The sequence below is a fragment of the Styela clava genome, chromosome 14 (genome assembly GCF_964204865.1).
Source record: "Styela clava chromosome 14, kaStyClav1.hap1.2, whole genome shotgun sequence".
Taxonomy (NCBI): domain Eukaryota; kingdom Metazoa; phylum Chordata; class Ascidiacea; order Stolidobranchia; family Styelidae; genus Styela; species Styela clava.
Genome location: NC_135263.1, coordinates 16,786,879 through 16,812,439, shown reverse-complemented (window position 1 = coordinate 16,812,439; position 25,561 = coordinate 16,786,879). Strand labels below are relative to the sequence as shown.

The 25,561-nt window shown below is 32.4% G+C and overlaps 1 protein-coding gene across 2 annotated transcripts; it reads left to right on the top strand.

Moving 5' to 3' along the window:
* Positions 1–512: 512 nt before the first annotated feature.
* On the top strand, positions 513–24,634 carry LOC120340620 (uncharacterized). Of its 2 annotated transcripts, none has more exons than XM_039408924.2 (24): positions 513–811; positions 1,724–1,843; positions 2,385–2,438; positions 2,514–2,578; positions 2,764–2,927; positions 3,736–3,854; positions 4,556–4,595; positions 5,531–5,671; positions 6,962–7,112; positions 7,378–7,452; positions 9,438–9,536; positions 10,100–10,267; positions 11,118–11,350; positions 12,356–12,447; positions 12,889–12,955; positions 14,164–14,352; positions 15,072–15,149; positions 15,613–15,779; positions 16,623–16,854; positions 17,438–17,510; positions 17,925–18,145; positions 18,626–18,818; positions 20,975–21,462; positions 22,048–24,634. In XM_039408924.2, the coding sequence occupies exons 1-24, from the start codon at positions 625–627 to the stop codon at positions 22,226–22,228; spliced, it is 3,597 nt and encodes a 1,198-aa protein (XP_039264858.2). In that variant the 5' UTR covers positions 513–624; the 3' UTR covers positions 22,229–24,634. The 2 variants fall into 2 exon arrangements, with proteins under 2 accessions (XP_039264858.2, XP_039264857.2); XM_039408923.2 differs by having other exon boundaries at positions 17,922–18,145.
* The last annotated feature ends 927 nt before the right edge of the window (positions 24,635–25,561 follow it).

The following is a 25,561-nucleotide window of genomic DNA, read 5'->3' as shown; positions in this document are numbered from 1 at the left end:
ACTGTTGTTTTTTTGGCAATTATTCACAGTTTTTATGATTAATCTGGCAACGCATAAAGCATCAGATGATTTTGCATCGATGCCTTTTCCGTAAACTCTCGCATCGCTCAATTGAAATCTGAGTTCTGGCAACGGGGATCGGCGAGTTCAAAAACGAGAGAGATGTCTGCTGAGAGATGTCTGCTAGGGTAACTTTGGTCTATGGCTGTATGGTCTTACTGTCTTATGCCATCGGATGGTAGGACAGAAATAGTGATAACCTTAATACTCGTTTACTCCATTCAGCCATGAAGTAGACTAGCTGGGTAGTTAATTATGAAATTATAGCCGACCATCTGACCCAAAGTGACTATAAACTGTTATTGTCACTTTGATCTGACCATGGTTCAGACGTTCAGTTAATACATTTGAGTATGCTTGTATGCAGCTACAGACAGATAGATACCGGTTAGGTACCACACTGTGTAATTGCAGAATTGTCCTATCACCGAAGCTCTAATTGTGAATTGTCAAATCTTTTTTTCTAAAGTCAGCAAGTTAACTAGGCTAGTCTGGTGATTTTTCCAGGCATGTTTTATCAGTTCTATTTTCTTCTTTATTAACATCACAATAACACATCAGATAATGGACAACCAGAATGATATTGGTTCAAGCAGTACATATTCGGATACACACTCGACACACTTGTTAATGCATTCGGACAATACATCAAGTACAGCGGAAATACATTATAGTCCCGAAGACGTATCATACACCAGTGAAACAGTTAGAAATTCTCTTCATGTCCTTGATGAAAATCATTCTGGTCCAGGTAAAATACTATAAATTAACATTGTTGTATCATTTTGAATTGTTCTCTGTATCAGTACTGCAGTACATCATTTCTGTACATTTAGTGCATTTTTAATAGAAGTAGGCATATATATGCATCGAATCAACTGAATGGTAGCGTGCTATAAGTGTTGGGTCACCTGAAACAAATGATGCATCCCAAAACAAATAACTGGCTAACTAATCTCATATCCAACATGGACTGGTAATCGGCCGAGTGTCCGTAGTTTGCCATATGGTCAGCCTGTCTTACCCCCTTTCCCCTCCTCCAAGATAAATAGGTAAAACTTGTTTACTATTCGCATATCTGACATTGAGTGATAATTGGACGAGAGACCGTGGTTTGTGATATCTTTCAGTTATCATATCGCCTTTTCTCTCCTGTAATATTTCTCCAACAATTTTGCTTGATTTTTTTTATTATTCATCAATGTTCTTATCATCCACTTATAGCTTATCAAAATGGATTTAACATACCCAAATAGTTTTATTTGTTCAATTCTATGATTATACATAATACACGGTAGTTATTTGCTCAATTAAACAATTATGTTTCTGCTGGAGACCAATTGTCTATGTCATTATTATCTTAGCAATATTAGTTTTGGTATTCAATCAACAATATTCAGTGATGATGTTAGTGATATTTCAGAATCCTCCATATTGAAACAAAATAACCCTGCTCCAGACTAGTGTTAAGGAATAAAATTATTTTTGGATTCACCAACTTATGGTCCTGATCCGGGCGTCTCACTTCTCTAATTATAATGCACATTTTTGAAATATTCTTGACTGCAGGCCTAAACTAACATAGGCATACCCTTGAACTTATTGATATGCAAATGCTTGGAACAGACTTACAATTAAAAATTGGTTTATGTTAAATTTTAAGATCATCAATCCCTGAATGAATTTGAAGAGATTGAACGCTTGATTAAGGAAAATACTGCTGTGGACACTGAGGATGAGGAAAATAGTGCTGAAGAAGAACATGGAAAACAACATTCACATGGTAAAATATTCATTCCTCCAGATTTTTCGATAGTCACATTGGATCCACTTCATCTTTTGAATATATAATTTACTGATGCATACGGAAAACAATAAAGTTTCAATCAAGTAAGAGAAACTCTAGACTTTGGTACAACTTCTGTGGAAAATGGAATATTACCATTAGTATATCCTATATTTCATAAACATTGTGTGTACGCTTGGTTTATAGGCTATTACAAAAACCAAGTGTATGTAAGTTCCATGTCTCGTCTTTATTACAGAGGAAAATCTGTAGATGTCTCGTCCAATAGTACTCAAATATTAATGAGTTGGGACCGATTAATTTTATTAATTTATGATGTTGGATAAATATACTTATTGATACAAGTGTTGATAGATTTCTAATATTTTGCTGCTCTTAAGATTTATTGGCAATATTTTTGAGTGATATACAAGTACAACATTATGTATATCAATTTTTCAATGTTTGTATCACTCTTAATTATTCAGCTGTGCTTGACTGGTAAATATTTTAAATTGCTTAAAATAACTTTTTTCAGATTTATATGGAGATTCAGAATTTCATCCTGATACAGGGTATCAAACTGTTGAAGGTAATATAATGTTCCTTTCTCTTTTTGCAATTTTGTTGCAAAGTAATTTTACAATACTATTTATTTGTATTGCAGGATTTGAATACACACAGTCTCCAATGCCAACCAACTCTCCACGATTACATCACAGCAGGGCTGAGGTATGATTATCGTTAGTTATATTGATTAAAAAAAAGTATTGTGAAAAACTGAATATTACCAATTATGTCCAATTATTTTACATCCTATTACAGCAATGTGGTTGATTTTATTCTAGGATAGATGGAACTTTCAATATTTTTCACAATACTACTCGATTATAAAAAAGGAATGAAATCATTTTCAGAGTCCTGCTGTTTCTGAGGAATGGCCTAGTAGAAGAAGCTCTCGATCAGCAGCTTCAAATCGTGCTGCGAATTCTTCTCTGGAAAAATCTGTCACAGATTTAGATGTTACGCTAGATAGATTTCTTACACAACCTGAAGAGGAGAATGTTTCTGATGATGAAAAGTGAGACTGAAATGATTTTAAACTTTAAGAATAAATCGATATTTAGGAAGTAATTCGTAGGTTGAAAGGGTCGAAAATCCCTTTAATTCAGATTAATTACAGTATATGACACTACATGATGAAGCAACATTATTGTGTATATCCATGAGAAGACTGGAATTTGATAATCCTGAAATCTCAACAAGTTCTTTATTACTTTAATTTTCCAGTGTTTTTGGACACATGCTTATTAAATAGTCCATATTTCGATTTTTATCCCAAATTTTCTTCATTGCAACTGAATTTTGAAGGTATGTTTATGAAAATGCATACTAATATGCATCCATTTTATTATTAGGATTTGAGCTTGCCAAGAAATAATTGGAATGATTGTATTTCACTGCAAAACTATATAAGATGTTATAATTGAATGCATAATTCTTTAATAATTTAAGTTCTATTCATATTATTCTTGTAGTGCTCTCCATGCGAAATAGCTTCTATAGTATTTTGCTTTTTCCAACATTGTTTTATATTAAATCTGATGTGATAGCCGCTCAATACTCAAGAAAAACAAAAAAATAGTCATGTTTCAGCTTATGATTATACTGGTATGGGCAATATGAAAAATGGTTCATATAAATGTCATTCAACGTATGAAATTAAATCATTGATGACAGCCAAATATCATCATATTTTCAATACCCTTAAAATATTCCCGATATTCAAAACCTGTAATCAATAAAGGTCCTAAACCAAATTAGTAGGTTTAAGGAAGGTATGCTTTATTCATGCTGCTCCACCCTAGTAATGATAACCCTCTATCTAGGCTAGTCGCTACATTTGGAACTACAGAAAATTTGGAGGATTTATTAGAGCGTCAGCTTAAAGATATGGAAGATGAAGAAAATGAAAATTCTGAAAATGAACAAACTCAGACTAGAACAAGTGAGTGATTAATTATTTGAGTTTCTACAATTACTCATTTTTATTGCTCATTGAAAAATAAAATTGTATGAATTTTGTACTGGCTCAAATTGGTTGTGATGGTGCTGTATTAAATCTACTTTATTTTGCTTATACACCCTTTTCCACTTCACTGATAGGTAAGTAGCCAGTAGCCACTACTTTTGGCAACCTGTTCTGCTAGCTTAGTTAACACTCTATCCACTAGGACTTCTTAATTTTTATTAATATTGTGTAACTACAATTCATGTCGAAGATTACTGTGAAGATAGTAATTTTGGTGGTCTAACTTTTTACAATAATATATTCTTCCATTGTGCAGTCTTTTTGTCAAGATTCAGGATGTCATAAATTCTTTATTCATTTTACAGCAGATTTTCAGCCAAATGTATGTCTATTATTTTTAATAAATAATTTTATAATCTGAAATATCAATAGCGCTATCTTTTTTTCATTATGTAGCCTACTCTGTTTTTCGAGATCAGGTGTTTGCATATCTCATGTTACAGTTTTATAGCAGATTGTCATCCAGTTTTATGTTCATTATCTTTTAATACAGTGATTTTATACAAATATTGGATTGTGAAGTTTTGGTCTCAATGCTTTGTCCCTGATGTAATGAAAGGCTTTGTAAAAAGTTATAATCAAATGGGTTTATAACTTACTTTGCTACTTGTTTTCAGAACCTCCCACTCTGGCAAGCTCATCAAGAGACAATATCAAGTAAGTTGTTCTTGAAACATACTTTTTTGTTCTACACTGCCAAATATGATGCTGATGAATAATCGAGACTATACATATGTACTTTATACTTGGCAAGTAGCTATAATAATAAAACAAATTCTATATGGCATTTTCAAAATGTTAAATTATACTTTATAAGTTTCTGAAATTATCCAAATGTAAAGATTTTTTCTCAATGCATAATAAATGAGCATGGTTCATTGATAAAAATATAAATTGTGGTAGAGATTGTCTCTGTATCATGATTGGCCAAGTTATCCATCCTTTCTCTAAATAGCAGCATTTAGTTTTTTGACAAAGAATTCAATGAACTACCGGTAATTTATACATTTCGAAAAAATATTTGCTTTTTCAGAATAAAAAATATATGTTTTTATCTGCCATAAAATAAAGTTTACATCTAAGAGGACATTTAATAATGTATTGATATGATTTAACCAACTGGTATTATAGTATAATGCTAGGTAATATAATGCCACCTATTGTTCCTCAAACAATTTTTCATTCTTTGTTTTTTTAAACCCTTATTTACCTTCATGCTTGCTTGTTCTTATTGTTGTAGGCTATGTAGTATGTGTTATTGTTGTAGGCTATTGTAGTATGTGAGGTTTTCACGATGGTGATTGGCTATATAGCTAATTTTTATTATTTATGTATTATATGGGATTTCATAAAGTCCTGTATTAAATTAGAGTTAAAGAATTATAGTGTGCTTCATGCAACTAATGGTGAGAATCTAAAAGTGTAAAAGGGAAATAACGCCTAAATAACGCTTATTTCAAATCATCTTTCTGAATCTTTGTGAGAAATTAACCTTGCTTTATTAATAACAGAATTGTAAAACTTGAAAAAGATATCTTGCTGCACTCGATTCAAATATCATTTTCAAAGTTCTATAATTTATATTTAAACAGCAAACAATCCAATTCAAGAACCGAAACGAAGCCTCGTCAACCAATTCGACCGCCAAGATTTAGAAGAGCTGTTGACAACAGAACCACAAGATCACCTGCTGCGAATCGAGTCAAAAAAGCTCATCAGAGGTCCAGAGTGAAGTACGTAATATTTGCTAATTATATTATGGGGTAGATGGAATTGATACGATAGCTTATGTGTAAAAAGTTAGCTGAAAAATTGGTAAAATATTATCATCAGGTAAATCCTTCGGCCAAAACTGGGTATTTATTATCGGTATTTCAAATACAGTTTAATATTATATAATATTATCGAATATGATATGTGAATATATATTCTTAACCGAGTCATTCTCAACAGGGGAATTTACACAGCCATACAGAACTCGTAGAATTTCAAATTAGATAATACAGAATGTTTGAGATGAATATTTCTTTATTGTGTGAAAATTGATCATTGAAGGTTTCAGTTCCTTTACACAACTTGATCTAAAGTAGAACAAAATTAGTTACCTCCATATTGATACACACACTTCTGGTACGCCAAATATTTCAATGAAAATATTCTAAATTATTTCTGGAGTCAAAAATTAACCTTATCGAATATATCCCATTTCAATCATATGTGAATATTCAATAATTCAAATTATTATATTTGGATAATTTATTAAAACATTGGAAATTGTAATCAAAGTTGTAAGATTTTGATTTTTGCTTGAAATTTTCTTTGACACATACTGGCATACATTATTAACTATATTACAATGTTTGATGCAGTAGATTCTTCATAACCTAATTTTTATATTATTGGTTTTAAATAAAACAATTGCGATTGTAAATCAATAAATGATTCTAATGAAATTGAAAGGGATATTTGTGATATTGATCCCCAGGCCTTTACTTTGTGACATATTATATTTGATAAACACTTTTCATCATACTTATTCTATTCTGTTTCAAGAGTTTTAAAATACACTGTTATTGCTTGATTATATATTAAAGCACTCATCATCTTCATTAATTTTGCTCCTATTCCAATACATAATGATGGCATAAGTGGCACTTTCGTAGTTTAAAAGTCACTCAATACTCAGTCAATAGCATACATTTTGAGATTGTTGTTTTATAGCCGATGAGTACTCTTACTCATTTTATTTGCTATGGCGATATGTAAGTTAATGTGGCCCTTTGGCTGTGATGCTAATTCAAGTGGAAAATTTTAATGTTCTGAAAATGACAATTGCCAATGTTCTTACTTCTAATAATTTAATTGAGTAAATATAAAACTTAAGATCAACTAGATTAGAATAATTAAAATTATTGTTTTTTTTTTGGTAATTTGAGAGATTTTGATATTTACCGGTATCTTCCAAACCAACTTGCTCCAACTGCCCAGTCCTGGTTTTAATAAACTGGTAACTTTGTTTTCAGGAGTTCATTAGCTCGCTCTCCATCTTTCCCGGAAAGTAGTGATGGTGACTTGAGTGTGAGATCTGATGTTTCAAGAACTGAACTGAGACAACGATTAAGGCGGGAACATAAGGATAAGAAGAAGGAGAAGGAAGTTTCTACGCAGTTACAGGTAATGTGAGAAAGTTGTTATTTAGAACATAATGTTTCTGCTGTTATATGACATTATTTTTTATTTATACAACGCTAATTCTTTCTTTTCGCTTTAAACAAGGTTCTATACAGTCAGCCACTGATATCTATCAATATGTCAGGTGCCACCAATATTTGAATATTTCAAATGATTTAATCTCGTAACTAAACAGTATAAATTGGAGTTGTAAATAACTGAGAAATTATGGTTGAAACTTGAAATTAAGAATTGAAATTTTTTTAAGACCGATTATGATGAGCTTTTGACGAGATATGCAGAGGCAGAAAATGTAATTGATCAGCTCAGAATCGGAGCCAAGGTAAGACGATAGACTTTTTAATAAGTTTCAACCACTGGGCCAACACTGTACAGTTATGATTATGGTTTCACTAGATTTCCTCATTGTAGTTATTTGGGATTATAGGTTCTTCATGATGAGCAGGTGTCATATTTTGCCCAAATAAACGTACCTAAATAATATATGGAATTTCGTAAAAGTGGAATTCTTTAATTTTAGATTTCTAATGATTAACTTTTATTATCTGCAACTTTTATTCATATTCCATTCATTTTCATCAAAATGTGAGGTATGCATGGACATGCGTCAATTCAGTCCTTCATCAAGGGAATTTCATTACAAACAACTTAGTTCTCCACACCAAGTACATGTAGTTGTTATGTACTATGTGTAGTAGTATTCAAATCATTCATTCAACCAGAATAACATAGAACTTCGTTCTTTATTCTTCTATATAAAATCAAACTTTATATGCTTTGTCTTTTTCTTCGATTTTTTCTTCAAATACAACAATCAAGCGGTTTTTCTTATTTAAATTTTAGGATCGAGGTAGAAGTTTAATGTGTTGAAATTTCTTTCTCTTAATGCAGATTTTTTATTTCAAAGTTTCTTAGCATTAGTTCCAAATATCTGATCTAGGTTGGAAAGATTATTTATAATTTTTAAAATTAAACAATTAAAATTATTGGTTTCCATATTAAAAACATGATTTTGAGTTTGATTGAAGTTTTTATCTCATTTGGTCTATGCCGAAGTCATGCTTTTCAAATGTTCAAGATTATACTATGATTACAAAAAAATTTTGAAAAAAAAAAAATTTAAATATTTGTATAAATTTGTAATCAACCACTAAGATGATATTCTGATAATATTTGAGCAGTAGTACAGTACTTATTTTAAGAAAAAAAATCACTATTGTAACTACGGTTAGTAGGCCTATATATCAAGAGAAATGATTTTTATAAATTTGAATTGAATTTCCAATTGAATTTATCTTATTAAAATGCCAAATTTGAACTTTTCAAATATTTAATATAAACCATGTATTGTGTGTTTTAGAAATAGCTGGAATGACAGTATTGTCATCGCTTCGTCGATTATCTTTTGTTTGTCTAGAAGTATTTGTTTACTGTTGTAGTTTACACTCCGCTCGCTTTTATTGTCGTAGTTCAGATACCTATTATAGTTTCTTTTCAACTTAGCTCTATGGAAAAATTCAATGTTCTTTTATCGCTTCGACGATATGACCCTACAGTCGTAATATTGTTTGCTTTGAGTAAGGCTTTTAAAGCTTACAAATTTGAAAAGAATGGTCTGATATGGCTTAACAAATTTTTAAGCCATTGAGACATAAATTTTTCAAACCAAAATTTTTTATGCATGGAATAAAAGTATTGATAGATTAAAATCAAATACCATTTTGAAAAAAAAAATGTTTTCAAACTGGTGATCTCTGATTATTATGATATATTTTATACAGCTGAGCCTAAGCCATGTAGGCTATATATCTTTTAAGCATGACATATCTATGATTGATTCTTGGAAAATATCAAATTCTGGCTTTTTAACCGAAAAGTTGGAATGTTTCTTTTAAAGAAATCAGGCTTATTTGAGGAAATAATAGGTTATACTCAAATAACAAAAAATCCTTTTCATGATAGCAATTTTTTATATTCAAATGTTCATCTTCGATTGTATTATATGTTTATTAATACAATCTTCTTCCAATATCAATGGAATATTGGAATATAATTTATTATTAGTAATTTTGACACTGGAATATAATTTTTCATACTTTATGTAATTTAGGTCCAATTATTTGACTGTGCATCAAATTCACGATATATGCTAAATTTTGTGTGTGTTTGAAGTATACCTATAGTTTCAAAGATTAATTGTTCAAATTTATATGATAAATGTTTATCAATTTTGTGTTTTTCAGTCCACTCCTATTGAGAATTCAGAGTTTAAGTTGAGATTTCTCCTCAATATGTGTTACTTTTCAGATTGATTTATTTGCGAGCATACCAACTGGTGGGTCAGGAGAAGGATTCAATCAAGTCAATTCAAATCCACATCAAAATCCTGCACAAAATGTATCAGATGTAAGTTTTACAGAAGAAAAATCTTCAATTTTATTTTACTCTCGGTTATAACAATGCATGATTATTGTCTTAGACATTGTTTGAATCACATAGTTAACCTGAAACTGAAAGTTAATTAGGTATTAAGCTGTCACATTAGCAAGTGAATGTCTTAATGAAGATAATTTTTTGATTGATCTGCATTTTTGTACAATTTATGTTAATACCTCAATGTCTTTTAATAAAGCAGGGGTTGACATTTGACAATGACAACCTTTTTCCACACTGTAGAAGTGATTGGTTTTCATGAGCCGGCCTTAAAAAAACCACTGATATTCCCCAATGAAAATTTATTACAACTCATAAATGAGAAATTTTCTTGTCTGCAAATTGATCGGCAAAAAGCAACTATATGTCATATTGATCATTTCTCAATTTTTAGTCTTTATGTACTTGTTACAAACGGAGCTCATTTGTCAGCAAATTTGGTATTGATTTAATAGATAATAATATATTTAATTTAGCTGTAAAATATATCACATATGCAAAAAGGGCGAAGTACATTCATTCATTCTTTATTTTAGATCCATGGATCTCAGAGATCTTCTCCAAGACAGAAAAAGATATCGTCTGTTGCTTCTGGTAGTTCACATGCATTTGATAGTCTCATTGAAAGTAGTTTAAAACTACCTTCCGCAGCAAGTTCCGAATTTTTAAGAGTCGCATTGGAACATCAAGCTAATGATTTAAAGGTAAAGATCATTGGTGAATGCTTTTTAATAACTGAATTGTCTAGTTGGTAGCTGTTTTTTATGGAAAAATTAACTAGACCAAAGATTCTTATATAGTTATCTTCCCGTAACCATAGGAAACCAATCAGGCCAATATAATCAATCATTTTGAATGCATGTCCTTTTGTGCAAATTTCTCTGCTGAACAAGCCTCCCTATGCCTCCTATTCTATTATATTTTTATAATTTATTAAGAATAGTACATTATTCATTCCTGGGTATTAGTTAGGTAGTGTAGTCATTCATGATGCCATTCCTAGAATTTTATGTACATGTGCTAGGCAGGATTGAGCAAATAACTCATAATGGCCATATTCTATTTATGCCTCCTATGTTCTTAGCAGTAATGTTAATGACATGTCTGGTTAATTCGTGCAATTTTCAAACACTTGGCAAGTTACACTGACGGGTCGATACTATGTTTTTGGATTCAAATTTTTGTTTGTCATATGGTATTCTACCCAATTTATTACACTCCGGTATAATTGAACATGAAAATTTTTAACTGCGCTGCTTATACAGTTAGGTCCAGAAGATCAACAACTGAATCAGTGACTCTAACTTTTTCGATACAATCTGTGTTTGCTTATTCTTGATCTCCTTATTCAACTCTCGCTACTCACTAATGACTTTGCATAAAAACAACGTTATTTATCCAATGCTTAGCTCTAATGTTACAAGCAACAATCACTTTGGCTTTTGCGCAACTTAAATACTTTGTAATGTGTCCGTACAAAATTCCTCTTTGTGGAAGAATTCCTCCACCATTCAGAATCACTGCTCGAGGTCATCTCTCACCTTTCTCATTTAGGAACAAATGGAGTCATTCAAAACGTTACTCGATGGTGGTCATGTATCGGACACTGAAAAAAGACAAGTTCTGAGAGATCTTGAAGAAGCTCTTAGGAGTTTAGAAAGAGACTACATGACGGCTGGAAATGACCATGAAGCTGAAAAACTTCGTACTATGTACTCGACTGGAGGACAACCAAATCAATCTGATGAATTTGATCCGAATCATAAAATTGAGGGAGAAATTTTTAAGTGAGCATTTCGTTATGGGTTTCGTAGCGTTAGAACTATTCACAAGCATTTTCAAACAAACAAAAAAAATTTGATATATATATTGATATATTTAAATTAGCTGTAAAATATATCACATATATGCAAAAAGATCAATTCAGTTTGTACTTAATGATTTAGTAGTTTTTTTCCCACTTGCGCAATCACTTACCTTATTAGTTATCGATTTTAATCGGTAAGTATGCTGATAGGTATTTGTCTGTCTGTCTGTTAGATGCACGCGATATCTCACGAAAGCGAGATTGAATCTGCTCCAGATTTTGCATGTGCATTCATCATATGTTGTACCAGAAGCCTATTGATTTTGGATGAATTATGTCGTATAATTCGCGAGTTATTAATTAATTAGTGATTGGACACAAGGTGACACTATGGAGTAAGAGCGCTGTTTTGGGGGATCCCCAAACTTTCGATCGACAAGTCTTCGGTCTCTGACCGATATTCTCGTTTTTCTTGTGTTCTTTTGTCTTGAAGCAGAAACCTATGTGGCAATGCCACCACCATATGAAAGATATTCAACTCTTATAGATTGAACTTTTATGCAATTGAACATTGTTCTGGAATAAATCAAATCGTAGGACCAAGCTCATATCAGGCCTTCCCATACCCAGTTATTACGGAGTGACATCTATCGACTGTTTATTGCACTTCGATTGAAGTTGTTTTCCATACTTTTAAACTTTATTTCATTACTCTATGGCGCCGCCACTATCTGAAACATAAGATATTGTCACATAAATGGTATTTTTGTAAAATTATTTGTCCAAGCTATCTATCCTTCGATTTTATTTATCTATCCATCTATTTATTGTTTGCAGGAGTGGCCAATTTGATTGTTTACATATTCATGAAAATAAAATTATATGCTACATCAAATTTAGGCAATAGATAAATCGAGCATCATCAATTTGATTTATCACATATTGATGCTTGACAGCATTGTGTTTTCTTCTAATTTTAAAACAGGTTGGGCAGAATGTTTGAAGGAATAAAAGATGATGTTTATGCCACGACTCATTCGCAGACCCCACTGTCAAGCAGGAAATCGTTTGTGTCAGGTTCGTAATATTTCAGTCCTTTTTCTTTGCTGTATTTGAAACTTAAGCTACTTACGATTAAGATTGAATTTCTTTATTTATTTCGGAGAGAGGAAAGCTGATAAGATAACCTAATCTCATGGTAAAATATGGCTTCTCGTCTAATTACCACCCACCAGTCCATGTTTGGTTTGGGATAGTTAGTCTAATATTTGTTTGAGATGCATGTATGATGGTGAGGGAAGGGTTATGTAATCAACCGTACATAGTTCTAACCTGCAGACCCGCGTTGGGTAATTGGGTTATCAGAGGGGTGATAGCAAGCACTTGCTTAACGCTTAGCATGGTGTACCAATCGCTGCTCTGACTTTACTTTCTACAGTGATGCTGCTTCTTATACGTGCAATACAATACAAGTTTTTTTTAACTATTTAACTTACATAGGTTATATTTATTTAACAGAAGGAATAAATTCATCATCAGAGTCTAGTATTGATTTGGATGCTGGATTTAATGAACAATTGAGAAGGTAATTATTGTTTTCATGCTAAATCCTTTTAAATGTTTGTGATTGTTAGTCCCCATTCAACTACTAGTAGAATAGTAGATCTGGTTTTAGTTCGCCTAAAGAAAAAAAAAAAAATTTTTGTTTTGTTTCATTTATATTTACACTGCCAGGAAAATGCTTGACGGAACTGATTCTGGAAAACAAAAATTCTAAAAAAAATCAGAATGGGAATTTAGTACAGAAGCAATCTGGATTTGAGTTTGACAGCCTAGCGCAGGGATGGCGAACCGCTGACCCGCGGGTCACAAAGTGACCCACCGCGTTTTATTCGTGACCCGCCAAGGCACGAATAAAATAAAATAAAAATGCTAACATATCGATTATGAAAATTAATAAAACTGGCCTTAAATTAATCTAACAATAACTAAGCTTGGGCAGTCAGGGCCGCGATTGCTCATATTCAAATTGCTAATTTCTAAACCGGTATGGTAATTTTCTAGTCCCTCAATGTTGGACGTATGTCTGCACCGCTGTGTACCGTTATTCAGCTATTGGCTCTGACATCGTTTATGACATAACAATTGATCTGTTCATTTCTCGTAACGTCTTGTCTCTTTCGGAAGTGCATCTGCGGACTGTTTTAGGGGTTATACGAGAACTAGATGCTACTTTGCATTTTATCAGTTTCCCGGCTACAATCCATTGAAAAAACAAAAGCTTTCAGACTTGAAATAAAAACCTAGCGAACTGAAATAACAATGGGGCAGTGTAAAAGTGCCTCAATGGGGTTTAAAGCTGATCGAACTCTTTGGAACGGTAAGATAATTTGCTGCATCAGCCTAAACGTATTTAGTAACCTGTATGCGTGTTTTCGTACCCTAATTTCATCGAGTGCCATAAAAATCCCTGATACACCAACTGAAGCTTATAAGATTTCAGAACTTTCTTATAGATACAAACATTGATTAAATATCTGTGACCCACTCTCTTCTGTTCTTTAACCTCACCACCTCACCCAGTTTACAATAAATTGTGAGGCAATGCCGAACCAGGAAGATTTCAGTTCCTCCTAACTTTAGTAGCTCCTCAGCTATCATTTGATATCAATGACAACTTATACAGTGCCTTATTCAGAGTGGATGAGAATAAGCATCCTAAAAAAAAACTCTGCTTTTAAATGTAAAACCATCTTTACCATATTTGATTGAAAACTATATTTTAAATTTCAGATATAATAAGCAACCGCCTGCAGAGGATGAATATTCCCATACAACGGCATCAAGTAATATATTATCCAGCGATGATGACATTGATGGAGATAATTTATTGAAATATCGAAGGAATAACGATGATGATGACGAAGATACCATAAGTGATATATCAAAATCAACTGTGAAAGACTCCGACATGCCTGAACGGTATTTATATCTTCTTTGTATGTATGAAATATTGTATGTATGTGTCCATGAATTCTATTAATAATTCAAAATATTCATCATTTGATGAAAAGAAGCTATTATTTTTAAAAAGACCCAAGATCTCATTGCCCACCAAAGCGGTTCCTGAAGGGGAAACCACTAGTGTGACGTGGCGATTTTCGCCCAAAAATTTACAGAATTGTGTTAAACTTATATATGATTTGATATTTTACATATTGTATTTATTATAATTGTGTTGTTTCCTATTTTAAATGCTGTGTATAGGAATCAATAAATTATTTTACCTTTCTATGTCGTTCACTTTCTGTTACTGCTGCTTCTATTGTTAAGTGACTTTTACATAACAATAGAGGTATACACTACTTGCTGCAATTTTGTCAGCTGCAGTTTATTTATCCGCTGAACCGAGTTTAGGCAACATGAGTGACTTCGTTTTATTTGAACGCACCATTTTTTTCTCGTGTGAGTGCGCCGTGAGTTTTTTCCCTGATAATTTGGCACTGTGCGAACAAAAAGTTTGGGAACTGCTGGCCTACCCAATTCTTTACACTGTAGGTGAGGCAGTGGGCAATGGGTTTGAACTGCTACTCTAACATGGTAAGATTCAACACTTCATCTGTTATATCGTTTCAGAAAGTGATTGTGTTGACTGTTGTGAATTATCTTGCCTTTAATTTTTATTTGTACTTCTTTTACAGATTTCTTCGACCACCATCAGCCAATACCTCTGGTTCACCATCTCGCAGTAGAATAATTGAGACTTCTGATGAATTAAGGTTTGTTTCAAATATATCTAAATTGCATGAACACAACTAAAACCACAAAACCACAAAAGCAAGCTAACCAAGTATGACAATCTGTGAGTGAAACAGAGTATGAGCAGCTGCAAAAATTTCAATTGTTACATTGCATTGACATCTTGCTGATTAGCTAATGATATGGAAATAAATAAGGTAGTCGATACTCTAGGAAAACATCCCATTTGCTGGAATTGAATGATTTAATTATTATTTTTTCATCTTTTCATCTTTTTTCATTTTTAAATGTTTCATCAAGAAGAATATTAAAATTAGTTGAAATTTGACAATCAATTTTCATGCATATGTTATAACATTGGAAGTGTAAAACTATGAACAAGTTTGTTATCATTGGATCTGTTGAGAAAAAAAAATCATATACATTTTATCGAAAGTGCCTTTTCTCTTGGAATATAAAATAACTTTGAAAATATTTTTTCAGTCCTGTTCGCTCACAACAGCAATCGAATTCATCAAACTCTGGATCACCGCATGGTAGACCGAGAAGTAGATTACCAAGACCTGTGGGATCTCGTTCACATAGTACACCTGTTGTACCTAAGAAACGTTCTTCAAGTAAAGATGCTGAAGTTGATAGTGGTTTTCAAGGTTTGCTCGTAGAAGATTGGGTGGAAATAGTCTAACTGGAAAATTCCAGTTTGAATTAGAAATAACAAAAGCATTACTTACGAGTGGCTGTTTATCCAGAACAGTGGTTTCCAGATTTTTCAATGTTGCCAATGATTTAGGTGGTTTGCCTGAAAGTTGTTGACCCTATCGATAAAAGATTTAGTATCGTTTTTTATGTACAAGTGTCACAACTGAAACACTGTTAAATGAAATTGATTAAAAAAACTTGAATAATTATGTGAAAGAAATTCATAGTTCATTAATACGAATAAAAACTATATTAAGATGTATATAATGGCCAATATCATCAATTTACTGTTTAATTTTCCATTATGCTTGCAAATCTCATGGACCTCCTCAAATCTGTCTGTGAACCCCTGCGGTTCCATTTCCATGACCTCATACACCCCCTGTTGGGAACTACTTAGCTTGTTTGTAGGCATGAAAAAACTTTTTGAAAAAGGGTGAATCTAGCGTGTGTGAATTTAAATTAACTGTTCCTTCCTTGCCTCTTGCTACATAGTTCATAAGTTAGCAAATAAAAAAGAACTTGTGTCATATTTCTTCATGCCTTCTCAAATAGGGTTGGAATCTGCTGTAACTGCTGTAGAGACGTAGTCAGACTTATAAATCATATTAATAATAATGTCTAATTTTTCACCATTCACTCAGTTTACATTCAATTTTTTTGCAGTGTTTTTATGTGGTATAACATTATTCAAATATCAATATTATATGGATCTTTTATCGTTCAAAATGAAATATTTTAACATTCCTACCCAAGTTTGGATTTGTTTCAAATTTCACTTGATATACATTTAGGTTCGGAAAGAAGTGCTCAGTCAAGCATTCCGTCGACGAAAGCACAGCAACAGCAGCAACAAAAACCTCGTATAGAAACATTGCCTAATTATTCAAAATTTTCTCCGAAACAACAGCTTACCTCTACTCCTATGAATCAAACAAAGCCAGTAATTAAGCAAAGTCGTGGTGGAAATACTATTACAAAACCTCCTAAACCAACTACTTCCTCAAAATCTACTGCAGAAAAGAGGTATTATGATAATTTTATGACAGCCTTGTGAGTCGACGGGATAAAATATTTTTTGCATTTGACTTGGAAAGTTTTATTGAAAGCATGAACTCTTGACAGAGAATGATGTAATTGCTTTTCACACGCAATCATTTCTTACAGGATTCAGACCCACTTAGACTGGGTGGACTAAGTTTTTTGCCACTTTCAAAGAGCCACTTTCAAAAAATATTTCTTCAAAGGGTCGCATTGAGAAAAGTACTTTTTTTAGAAGCCCATATCATATTTATCACCTTTGGTCAAAATTTAATATGAAAAATATATCAAATTAAAAATTTTCAAAGAATATATCAGATGACAAAGTAAAACATGTATGGTTCAGACAATTTAAAAGTTCAAATTTAAATTCAAATTTTTTACGTAGTTGTAGTACTTTTCACAACTTTCTCCAGGAGCATTGAACCACACAAAACGCTTTGGCGAGCCGCATGCAGCCTGCGGGCAGTAGTTTGCCTATTCCTGCACTGAAGGGCACCTGGCAATATGATCATGTCCCTGTCACTTACACTGATAGAAATTTACCAATTGATATTTTTTGTTCAAGGTCACAACATACTGATTCTCCTTCAACCAGTCATGTGATTTCACCTAAACCTATCAGGATGGTAACAAGCCAGGTATGATAAATGATAGTCAATATATAACAACTTCTGTCTCAATTCAGAACTTACACGTTTTATTATATCTGGCTAAATTCGACTTCTTCTACTCAAAAAGGCGAAACATGAAAAATCGCTTTTAAAAATGAGGAAAACGCCTGTAACTTTTTATTGGCATATTTTGATGAATATCTCTTCAATTTAGGTAATTAGATCCCACAGGGTATTGTTTTTGTTGATATGGGTATTTCAAAATTTCATTTTTTGCCTTTTTGTCTTGATATCGATATTATCTTTATTGATAATTTGCTTGACCTGGAACTGCAGGCTTTTACCAAAGTAAATTCTATCCATATTGAGATCTTTTTATTCTAAATAATTCTGCACTGATAATAGACTGATTGAAGAAAATTTTTTTCTTCTAATTAGCAGGACAAAGGCAACAAAGCAACTCATCCAAAAGAGCATCCTCTTACCACACAAAATCAACCAGGTTTTCATCATCAGCCTAATGGACCTCACGATATGTTCTCTCCCCATAAACCTATCTATGTAGGTACAAGCGGAAGTGTGATAGCACCTACTGAACGTGGTAGCATTGAATCGGAGTTTGAATGGGTGCCAAGGGAGAAATCGAGGCCTAGCAGTAGAAGGTTTGTACCTTTTTTCAATAGAGTGTAGAAAACAAAGTATTATCAAACATGGGGTAAGATGTAATAAACTGTGAAGATTTTGGTTTTCCAAAAAATATTGTACCCTTCTGAAATTAAGTTGTTGATTTTTAGCACATATAGATTGTAGGTAAGAGTTGAATACATTGATATTATTTGATATTTTGTCGTTACTACAAAGAAATTCATGCTCTGTGAGCTGGAATCTAATCATAGTTTATAACAATGTTCACCAAAGTATTTCAATAGAAGTTACAGGAGTTTAATATCAAGAATATGCGTTTTCGTCATTTTCTCAATACAACTTTCTCGAGTTTCATTCTCATGGATTAAGTCCTTCTACATAGGTGAAAAAGAAATATTAAATTCTACACAAAATTCTAATTGTCCAATTTGAAAATAGTTCTATCAAGTAGGAAATTGTCTTCATAACTCTTGAATTTTGCCGTTTATTTTTTTTAGATCCATAACAAGCAGTAAAGACAGTACATTGGGTTTATTACGAGGAGAAATTGCCAAACTCAGACAGGAAATTGCTGAGAGTAGAATGCCTCAACCATCTTTCCATCATCCTTCATCAAAAGTTCACTCAAAATCAGAAATCAGTGAATCTGAGTATTCTAGTCCCTTGAGGCGACGTGGAAGTGACACCAAGGTGGGTTTTTTCATTTGTTAAAGATCTGAAAGTATTTGGGCTCAAATATTGCTGGATTCAATCCTTTGTTCATTCATGTTATTATGCGTGTGTGTGGTCATAATTCAAATACATGTGGAATGGTTTCCATGCCAACAATTCAAGTATCCAAAAGCTACTTTGAATTGAACATTATTCATGCATGTTGTTGATTGTAAGAATATAATTCGAAATCACATTAAACTAATTCAATATATTGCTGATGACTTTGATAGTCGTTTTCTATGCGGACCGTAGTTTAGTGGGGATCTAAACACAATGTGTTCATAAAGTCCATTACAGTTAATTTTGTGATGAAGTCAGTTATCAATATATTTTAAGTTTTTAACCAGGTTTGTATTATTTTAACCTGTATTTATTGGAATGCACTCGTGGGGGCCCATACATTCTCTTCGCAATTTGAAAAATTTAAAGTCTTTACGAACGCCTTATATAATCATATTTGATTTGGTGAGCATTATTGACCCGGCACCTAACTCAGATTCAATTGTTAGCAGAACAATGAAAAACATTGGTTGAACAACATTCATTGTATCGAAGTGTTTTGTTTGACGCTCCTCTCTTTGAGTTTATAAACTATAACTACTGTACAATATTATCTCTCTATTCATTTATTCCATTATCCTATGCTGTATCTGAGAAGTGTAGTCAGATTGATAAGGGCAATTATAGGATTTTGATAATACAATATATATAAATTGTATGAAGAGAGAAATGAGAAGGGATGCTAATTATTATAATGCAAAATTTTTTACTCAACGAAAGACGATCTATTAGATAGCGAGGGTACTAATATATTGTTATTGTGTATTGAACTGCAGCCTGTTCTCCTTGTCCATTTTCATATTTCGGATCTGTATGTACTGTTTTGCCACAAGGATACTTCAACGAGATAGTGTTAAAGGGATAAATAAAGATAAAACACAATCTCCATCTGTGAAATTGCTGATATTTTAATGAGCTTTCATTAGATCATAGTCTAGCTCAGGGTGGTCCAAATCCAGAACCAGGCCCTTTATTATCTGTGACCCGCGTTACATTCGCAGGAGGGTGACGAAAAATAACATTTGATGTTGTTTTGTCATCAAAATAACCAGAAAAATCTAATGCAACTAGCGATGTTAAATAATGTGCTTGGCTGGTCTAAATTGTTAACTGGCTTTCTATCTTTTTGGTCGGGAATATATGCTAACAAAATAGTCTTTATAGAAAACTAAAAATCGAATGAGGAATCTATTAGCCTAAGTTGGTTATGCCTGTTAAATAAATATTAATGTTATGGCTGAAAATATAATTCCTGCCGGGTGTTTTTTTGCAACCAGCCTAAACACAGTATTACAAAAAATGCTGCCTATATGTCAGACAATTTAGTAACTACTAATTACCCTTCTGTATCTCAAATTCTAAAACGGCATTTTCTCTTTATGCACTTTCTCCGTTTTGAAGAGTTTGAAAGCTTACACTACATGTCGGATATAGTAAGATTTTTGCACGTTTTAGTGAGGTTATTGGTGGTTCTTCCAGGTTTTAGCTTGATAAATGTCAAACAATGATAATGTGTTTGAACAATAAAAGTGTTTATTTTGTATTGCGATGTTTACCTATTCTTGGCATTATTATGGCCCGCGAAAATTGCAAAAATAATTTTGTGGCCCGCGAGGCCGACAATCTTGGACCACCCTGGTCTAGCTTCTTCAGACAACTTTTTTTTTTCTGAAAAATTTAGATCTAATGAAAGCTCATTAACATACGTGCTATTTCGTGGAAAGAGATTGTTACCTTCATCATATAGATATAGTATTAAGTTTTTTTTGCCTTTATCAAGGTATCAAGATATGTTGTACTGGCCTGATACTTGTGATGTTGTGAACTAATTTCTTTTTATTTAATTTTGCATTTTGCTTTATATCTGAGCTCAAAATTAGAATCCTCCCATTTATTGTAAATATATATTAGAATCATTTCCTGTTGTCAAGTCTTCATAATGAGGTTTGATTAAGGTACTTAGAGTGCAACTATATACAATACGGAAACTTTTTTGGCACTTCTATTTAATTTCTTTCTTTTAGTTTTTAAATTTTTAAAATTTGGTTATATAACTCGATTTTAACTTCTAGGAACGTACAAAACGAATTTTCCCACAGAGAAATGGTAGTTTCAAGTCTCAAGCAGGGGATGACCGTGAGGAACTAAGAAGAGCTCGTGAAACAAGAAACGTCAAAAGTGGTGGGGACACACCAATCGACAGACAGGCACAAAACACAGACACCTCCAACATGCCAACATCTGGACATTGGGCTTATATCAGTTCCTATCCTGGTCCCATGGTTCGCCCTCAAACTGCTTACTATTACCCTACTGTGGTACCAGCAACTCCTGTCGCACCCCGTATGGGTAGTGTCTATATCACCACACCACCCCCGATGTATACAGCTGCAGTTTCTTCACCTGCGAGAATTTATGTGCCTGCACCCTCACCCATCCATTATATGCATGAAACCATTCCGTATGAAAGTGTTAGGGGACGTAGTACCAGTAGAAGATCGTCAAGAAGAAGTTCTATTGTGGAACATGAATCTGATGAAAATGATATTCCTCTGAGACGGTATGTGTATAATATTCATTAGTGTTCAGTTCAAACAGTATATGAAATTTTAAGAACTGTTAAAAAAGGTTGCTGAAGATATATTATAAAAAAAGTATGTATTTTAATGAATACAGTCTATCAACCCCGCTGCAAAATGTTATATTTTCTTTTTTTTTCAACACATTAAAAAAAATCTGTGGCCAGAGTAAAGTTATTAAAAATAACAATATAGAGCAGTGGTTCTTGTACTTCCGTGATTCATGTCCACCTTCTGAAGACTTAACACTTGCTGCCCCCTCTATATAAATACCTAGATTTGCTATATGCCGTTCTAGATTTGTTTTGCTAGTAATCTAAATTTTTCATATTGACATCTATGCGAAAATAATTCCTAAAAATAGTTTGCTTGAATGACTTTAATGTATAATTTTTTTAAACCAAATTCTTCAGACATATTCGTTTTGGCACGAAAAAAAATGGTTGCTCAATTCCTTGTTTTATTTATGTAATTTGAAGTTCAGCATTCATAAATTCTCATTGTCTTGTGTAGGTATTTCATTACTGTTAATTGTTAAATATTTCAATATGTTTTTTTCTTTTAAGGAGCCATCTTGTTTCTGTAAAGCGTTCCTCTTCTGTACCACCTCTACATCAAAGCTACCTTGATCCACAGCTCAGTCGATCTTTGCTTCGTGCTGAAAAAGCTTCAGATCTGGTCCGATCAAAATCAAGGGCGATGTACCGATCTTTACGAGATTCATTGAACAAATCAGAACAATATTAGATGACAAGTAGCTAGATCATGCTTGGACTATTAATAATTTACTATTTCCCATGCATGATACAGTGTTATTCATTTCTAAAGTATTATGTGCCAATGTCTCAATTATGTATTGATGAATAAATTTTCTAATTATATTTTTAAATTGAAGTTGAGTCAACATAACCTGCCTGGTTTAATAATTGTTCAATAGTAGCAAAATGGTAGATTCTAGTCACATGTATGATTAATATATACATATATTTTGAAGATAAACATTTTTCATGTGTGAAATTTGGTATAAAAGGTTACTTCCAACAACACTTGAATGCTAATTCTTCATCAAAAATTTTTTTTTTAAATTATTTCATTAGTGATTATAAATATAGCAACATTTTGTTTTTTAATTTTTAAAATATTTTATTTACGTTTTCTATACTTCCGATTATTTCTTGAAATTGTTTTAATTCAACCTTGTGTCAACATTTATATAGTTCAACAACACATCTTTTGTCTTCAAGTTTGTGCCTTTCACAACATCAAATTTTATCTCACTAAATCAGACATGAACCGTGGGTAAATCATGCCTGAAAAAAATGGTCAAAGTCAGTGGTACCCAACCTTTTTTGCTTTTAAGACACCATTTAGGTACTTTTTAATGCCCTGAAAAGTGTTTCAAAAGGGGTTGCGTCCCTCAGGTTGGAAACCGCTGGTCTAAGTGGTTCTGTTTGACTCCAAACTTCGAGAATACACAGTGCCTTATTCATCGATTTTCAACAACTTTCATACTATTACACAAATTTTATCGATTTGAACACTGAATAATCTCGTTTTTCATTGTGACAGTTATTATAATTCAACTGTGTCTGGCTCGTATTATACTCGTTATTACTGTGATTATGTGCAAAAGAGTGATGCTCAAATATTAGGTAATATGAACACAAAAGTCTAACCACTAATATAACCACCCCTGTTTCAGCAATATTATTCATGCCAAATGTTAAAAGAATTGCAACCAACGCCATCTGACGGTGTGACCAGGAATTTACAAAATATATCAGGCCAAATATGACATAAAAATTTGAAAGAGTAATAGCGTTTTAGTAATTTCTTGCGTCTTTAGATTTTCATAAGTTAAAATAAATTGGTCTATTAGTTTCAGAGAAAAGCAACTTTAACATCACAACAACAATGTAGCAAAATGATCTATACTTCGTGGATCGAATTTTGGGATGAAGCTAATAAAAACTTTTGATATGTCACTGTTTGTTTAAATTTAGCAACATAGATAATACCAGAAAGAACTGTTCACAGGAACTCAAATGAATCAAAAAACCTCAAATTTATATATTATTTAGTGGTGAGGTAGTAGATTCTTATGTCTGACATTATGCATAGAATAAATTTATGGAATAGATATTCGCAACTTTAAATGTATTAAATACTTTGTCAAATTTCACATTATAAATACTTGGGGACTGTTATAAAGAGAATAATGAATTACAAGTAAGCCTCAATGTACAACTGGAAAGATTATATTTGGGTATTGGATTACTATAGATATCTCATTAAAATTGTCGTAAATCATCCCTGATTGCTCTGTTGATAAAAGAATTAATTACTCAGTCAACCAATTATTCATATCTTACTGTACATTCTTTCAAACGTTTTTGATCTCTTAAGCATTGTGTCTTCTACTATCTTGTACTATATTACAAAGACTGAGTGATGGTGGATTTTGTGCATTGTATTGAATTAGGACCAAGATATTGAAAATCTATTTTTATACTATTTGTTTTGTACAAACGATTTCTATCATGTTACTGGTTTTTTATGTTTGTTATTTTTTGTTTATATGTGTAGAATCTGAAAATATTATTATTCGAAAGATAAATGTATTGTACACACGGCGGTTTGCATATAAATATGTTAAAATGAAAGTTAAGTAATTGTGTTATTGGGAAACAATTTTATTACTTTTTATTATGAAATATATTTCCTCTTTATATTTGAATTGAGATGCAGCGTTTGTAAATTTAAATTATCTAAAAGTGATAATTTTGAATATCCAAATCGTTAAAAAAAAATTTTTTTTGAACATGAAACAACCGTTTGTTACTGTCTGATTTTTTAACTGTTATTAAAAAGTCTTCTCACAAATATTTAAATATTTTATACAAAATGCACATTAGATTATTTACTTTACACACTTATTGTTTAATAGTACCCTCTCGCCTCGTCTGAAATTTTGTATTTGAATTGTTGAATTAGTGTTGGTGTGTCATGTATTAGTTGTTCGCCTTTGCATGATATTTCCAACATACATTCGTTACTGTTATGTGTTACTGATGTTTTGTATCTTTGTACATGTTTTGTTATTATTTTTGTTGTGGCGAGACAACCAATAATACACAGAAACATTGAAATTTATTCGATTTTGTTTCCTGTATGTTAGTAATCAATAGGAACTCGGAAGTAAAGAATGTAGGGTTTTCGTTTTTGAAGTTGTGTATATCTCAAGATTCTGAAGTCGGTACACTTAGGAAAAAGTCTTTCGCAGTTACATTATTTTGCAATAAAGTTGTGCTTACTGTTTTGGAATTATATTTATCGGTCCAAGAATATTATCGTGATATCCCTGTGAAAGGTTAGTAGATACTAAGTACATATTGATATCAGTGGGAAAAGAACTCTTAGATCAAGAAAATGTGTAAATTTTGCCCGCCCCGCTTTCTTTAGGTTCTGTATCGCCTGTTCACTATTAACAGTAAATTCGGGACAAAATGACTTAGCAGCCACCAGCAAAGTACACAACGATGTATTGCCACTTCCCATAATTTGAAGAACGGCAGTCCTTCAGTTCAAATTGTAAACTTATTTCTGATCATTATGAAATATTCTTTAGAACTGTGCGCCTAAGTGTAATCCTATAAATGGTAGATTCCATTTATGTATTCTTGGTAATTTGTTCCGCTAGCGACTAGTCCTTATTCTCAAGAGAGAATAATATCATTTGCGCTCGTTGAACGTTGACGATGGAATCCTAGTATCAAAACATGTTGTGCGGAGTCCCAGCAGATTTTAAATTTTTCAAACCACCGAACACTTTTGCGGAACACCAAACGAAAGTTTTTCCGGCAACAATCCAATTAACTAATATTTTCGATCAGTTTTGGCATTGCAAAAAAACAACACTAATGGCTTTTACCGACTCGAGTTGGGAAACAGTGTAAAAAATTCAAGTTCAGTTCTACAAATAACAACAGTACAGACACAGTACAAATAAACGATTTTCATACACATGTCGCCAAACGCTGAAATATCAATGACAATTATCAAGATAGACTGCTAGTAGCA

Coding starts and splice junctions, on each gene's coding strand:
- LOC120340620 (XM_039408923.2), top strand. CDS start 625: ATGGACAACCAGAATGATATTGGTTCAAGCAGTACATATTCGGATACA. Junction 12,956..14,163: donor TTTAATGAACAATTGAGAAG/GTAATTATTGTT, acceptor TTTAAATTTCAG/ATATAATAAGCAACCGCCTG. Junction 15,150..15,612: donor GAGACTTCTGATGAATTAAG/GTTTGTTTCAAA, acceptor ATATTTTTTCAG/TCCTGTTCGCTCACAACAGC.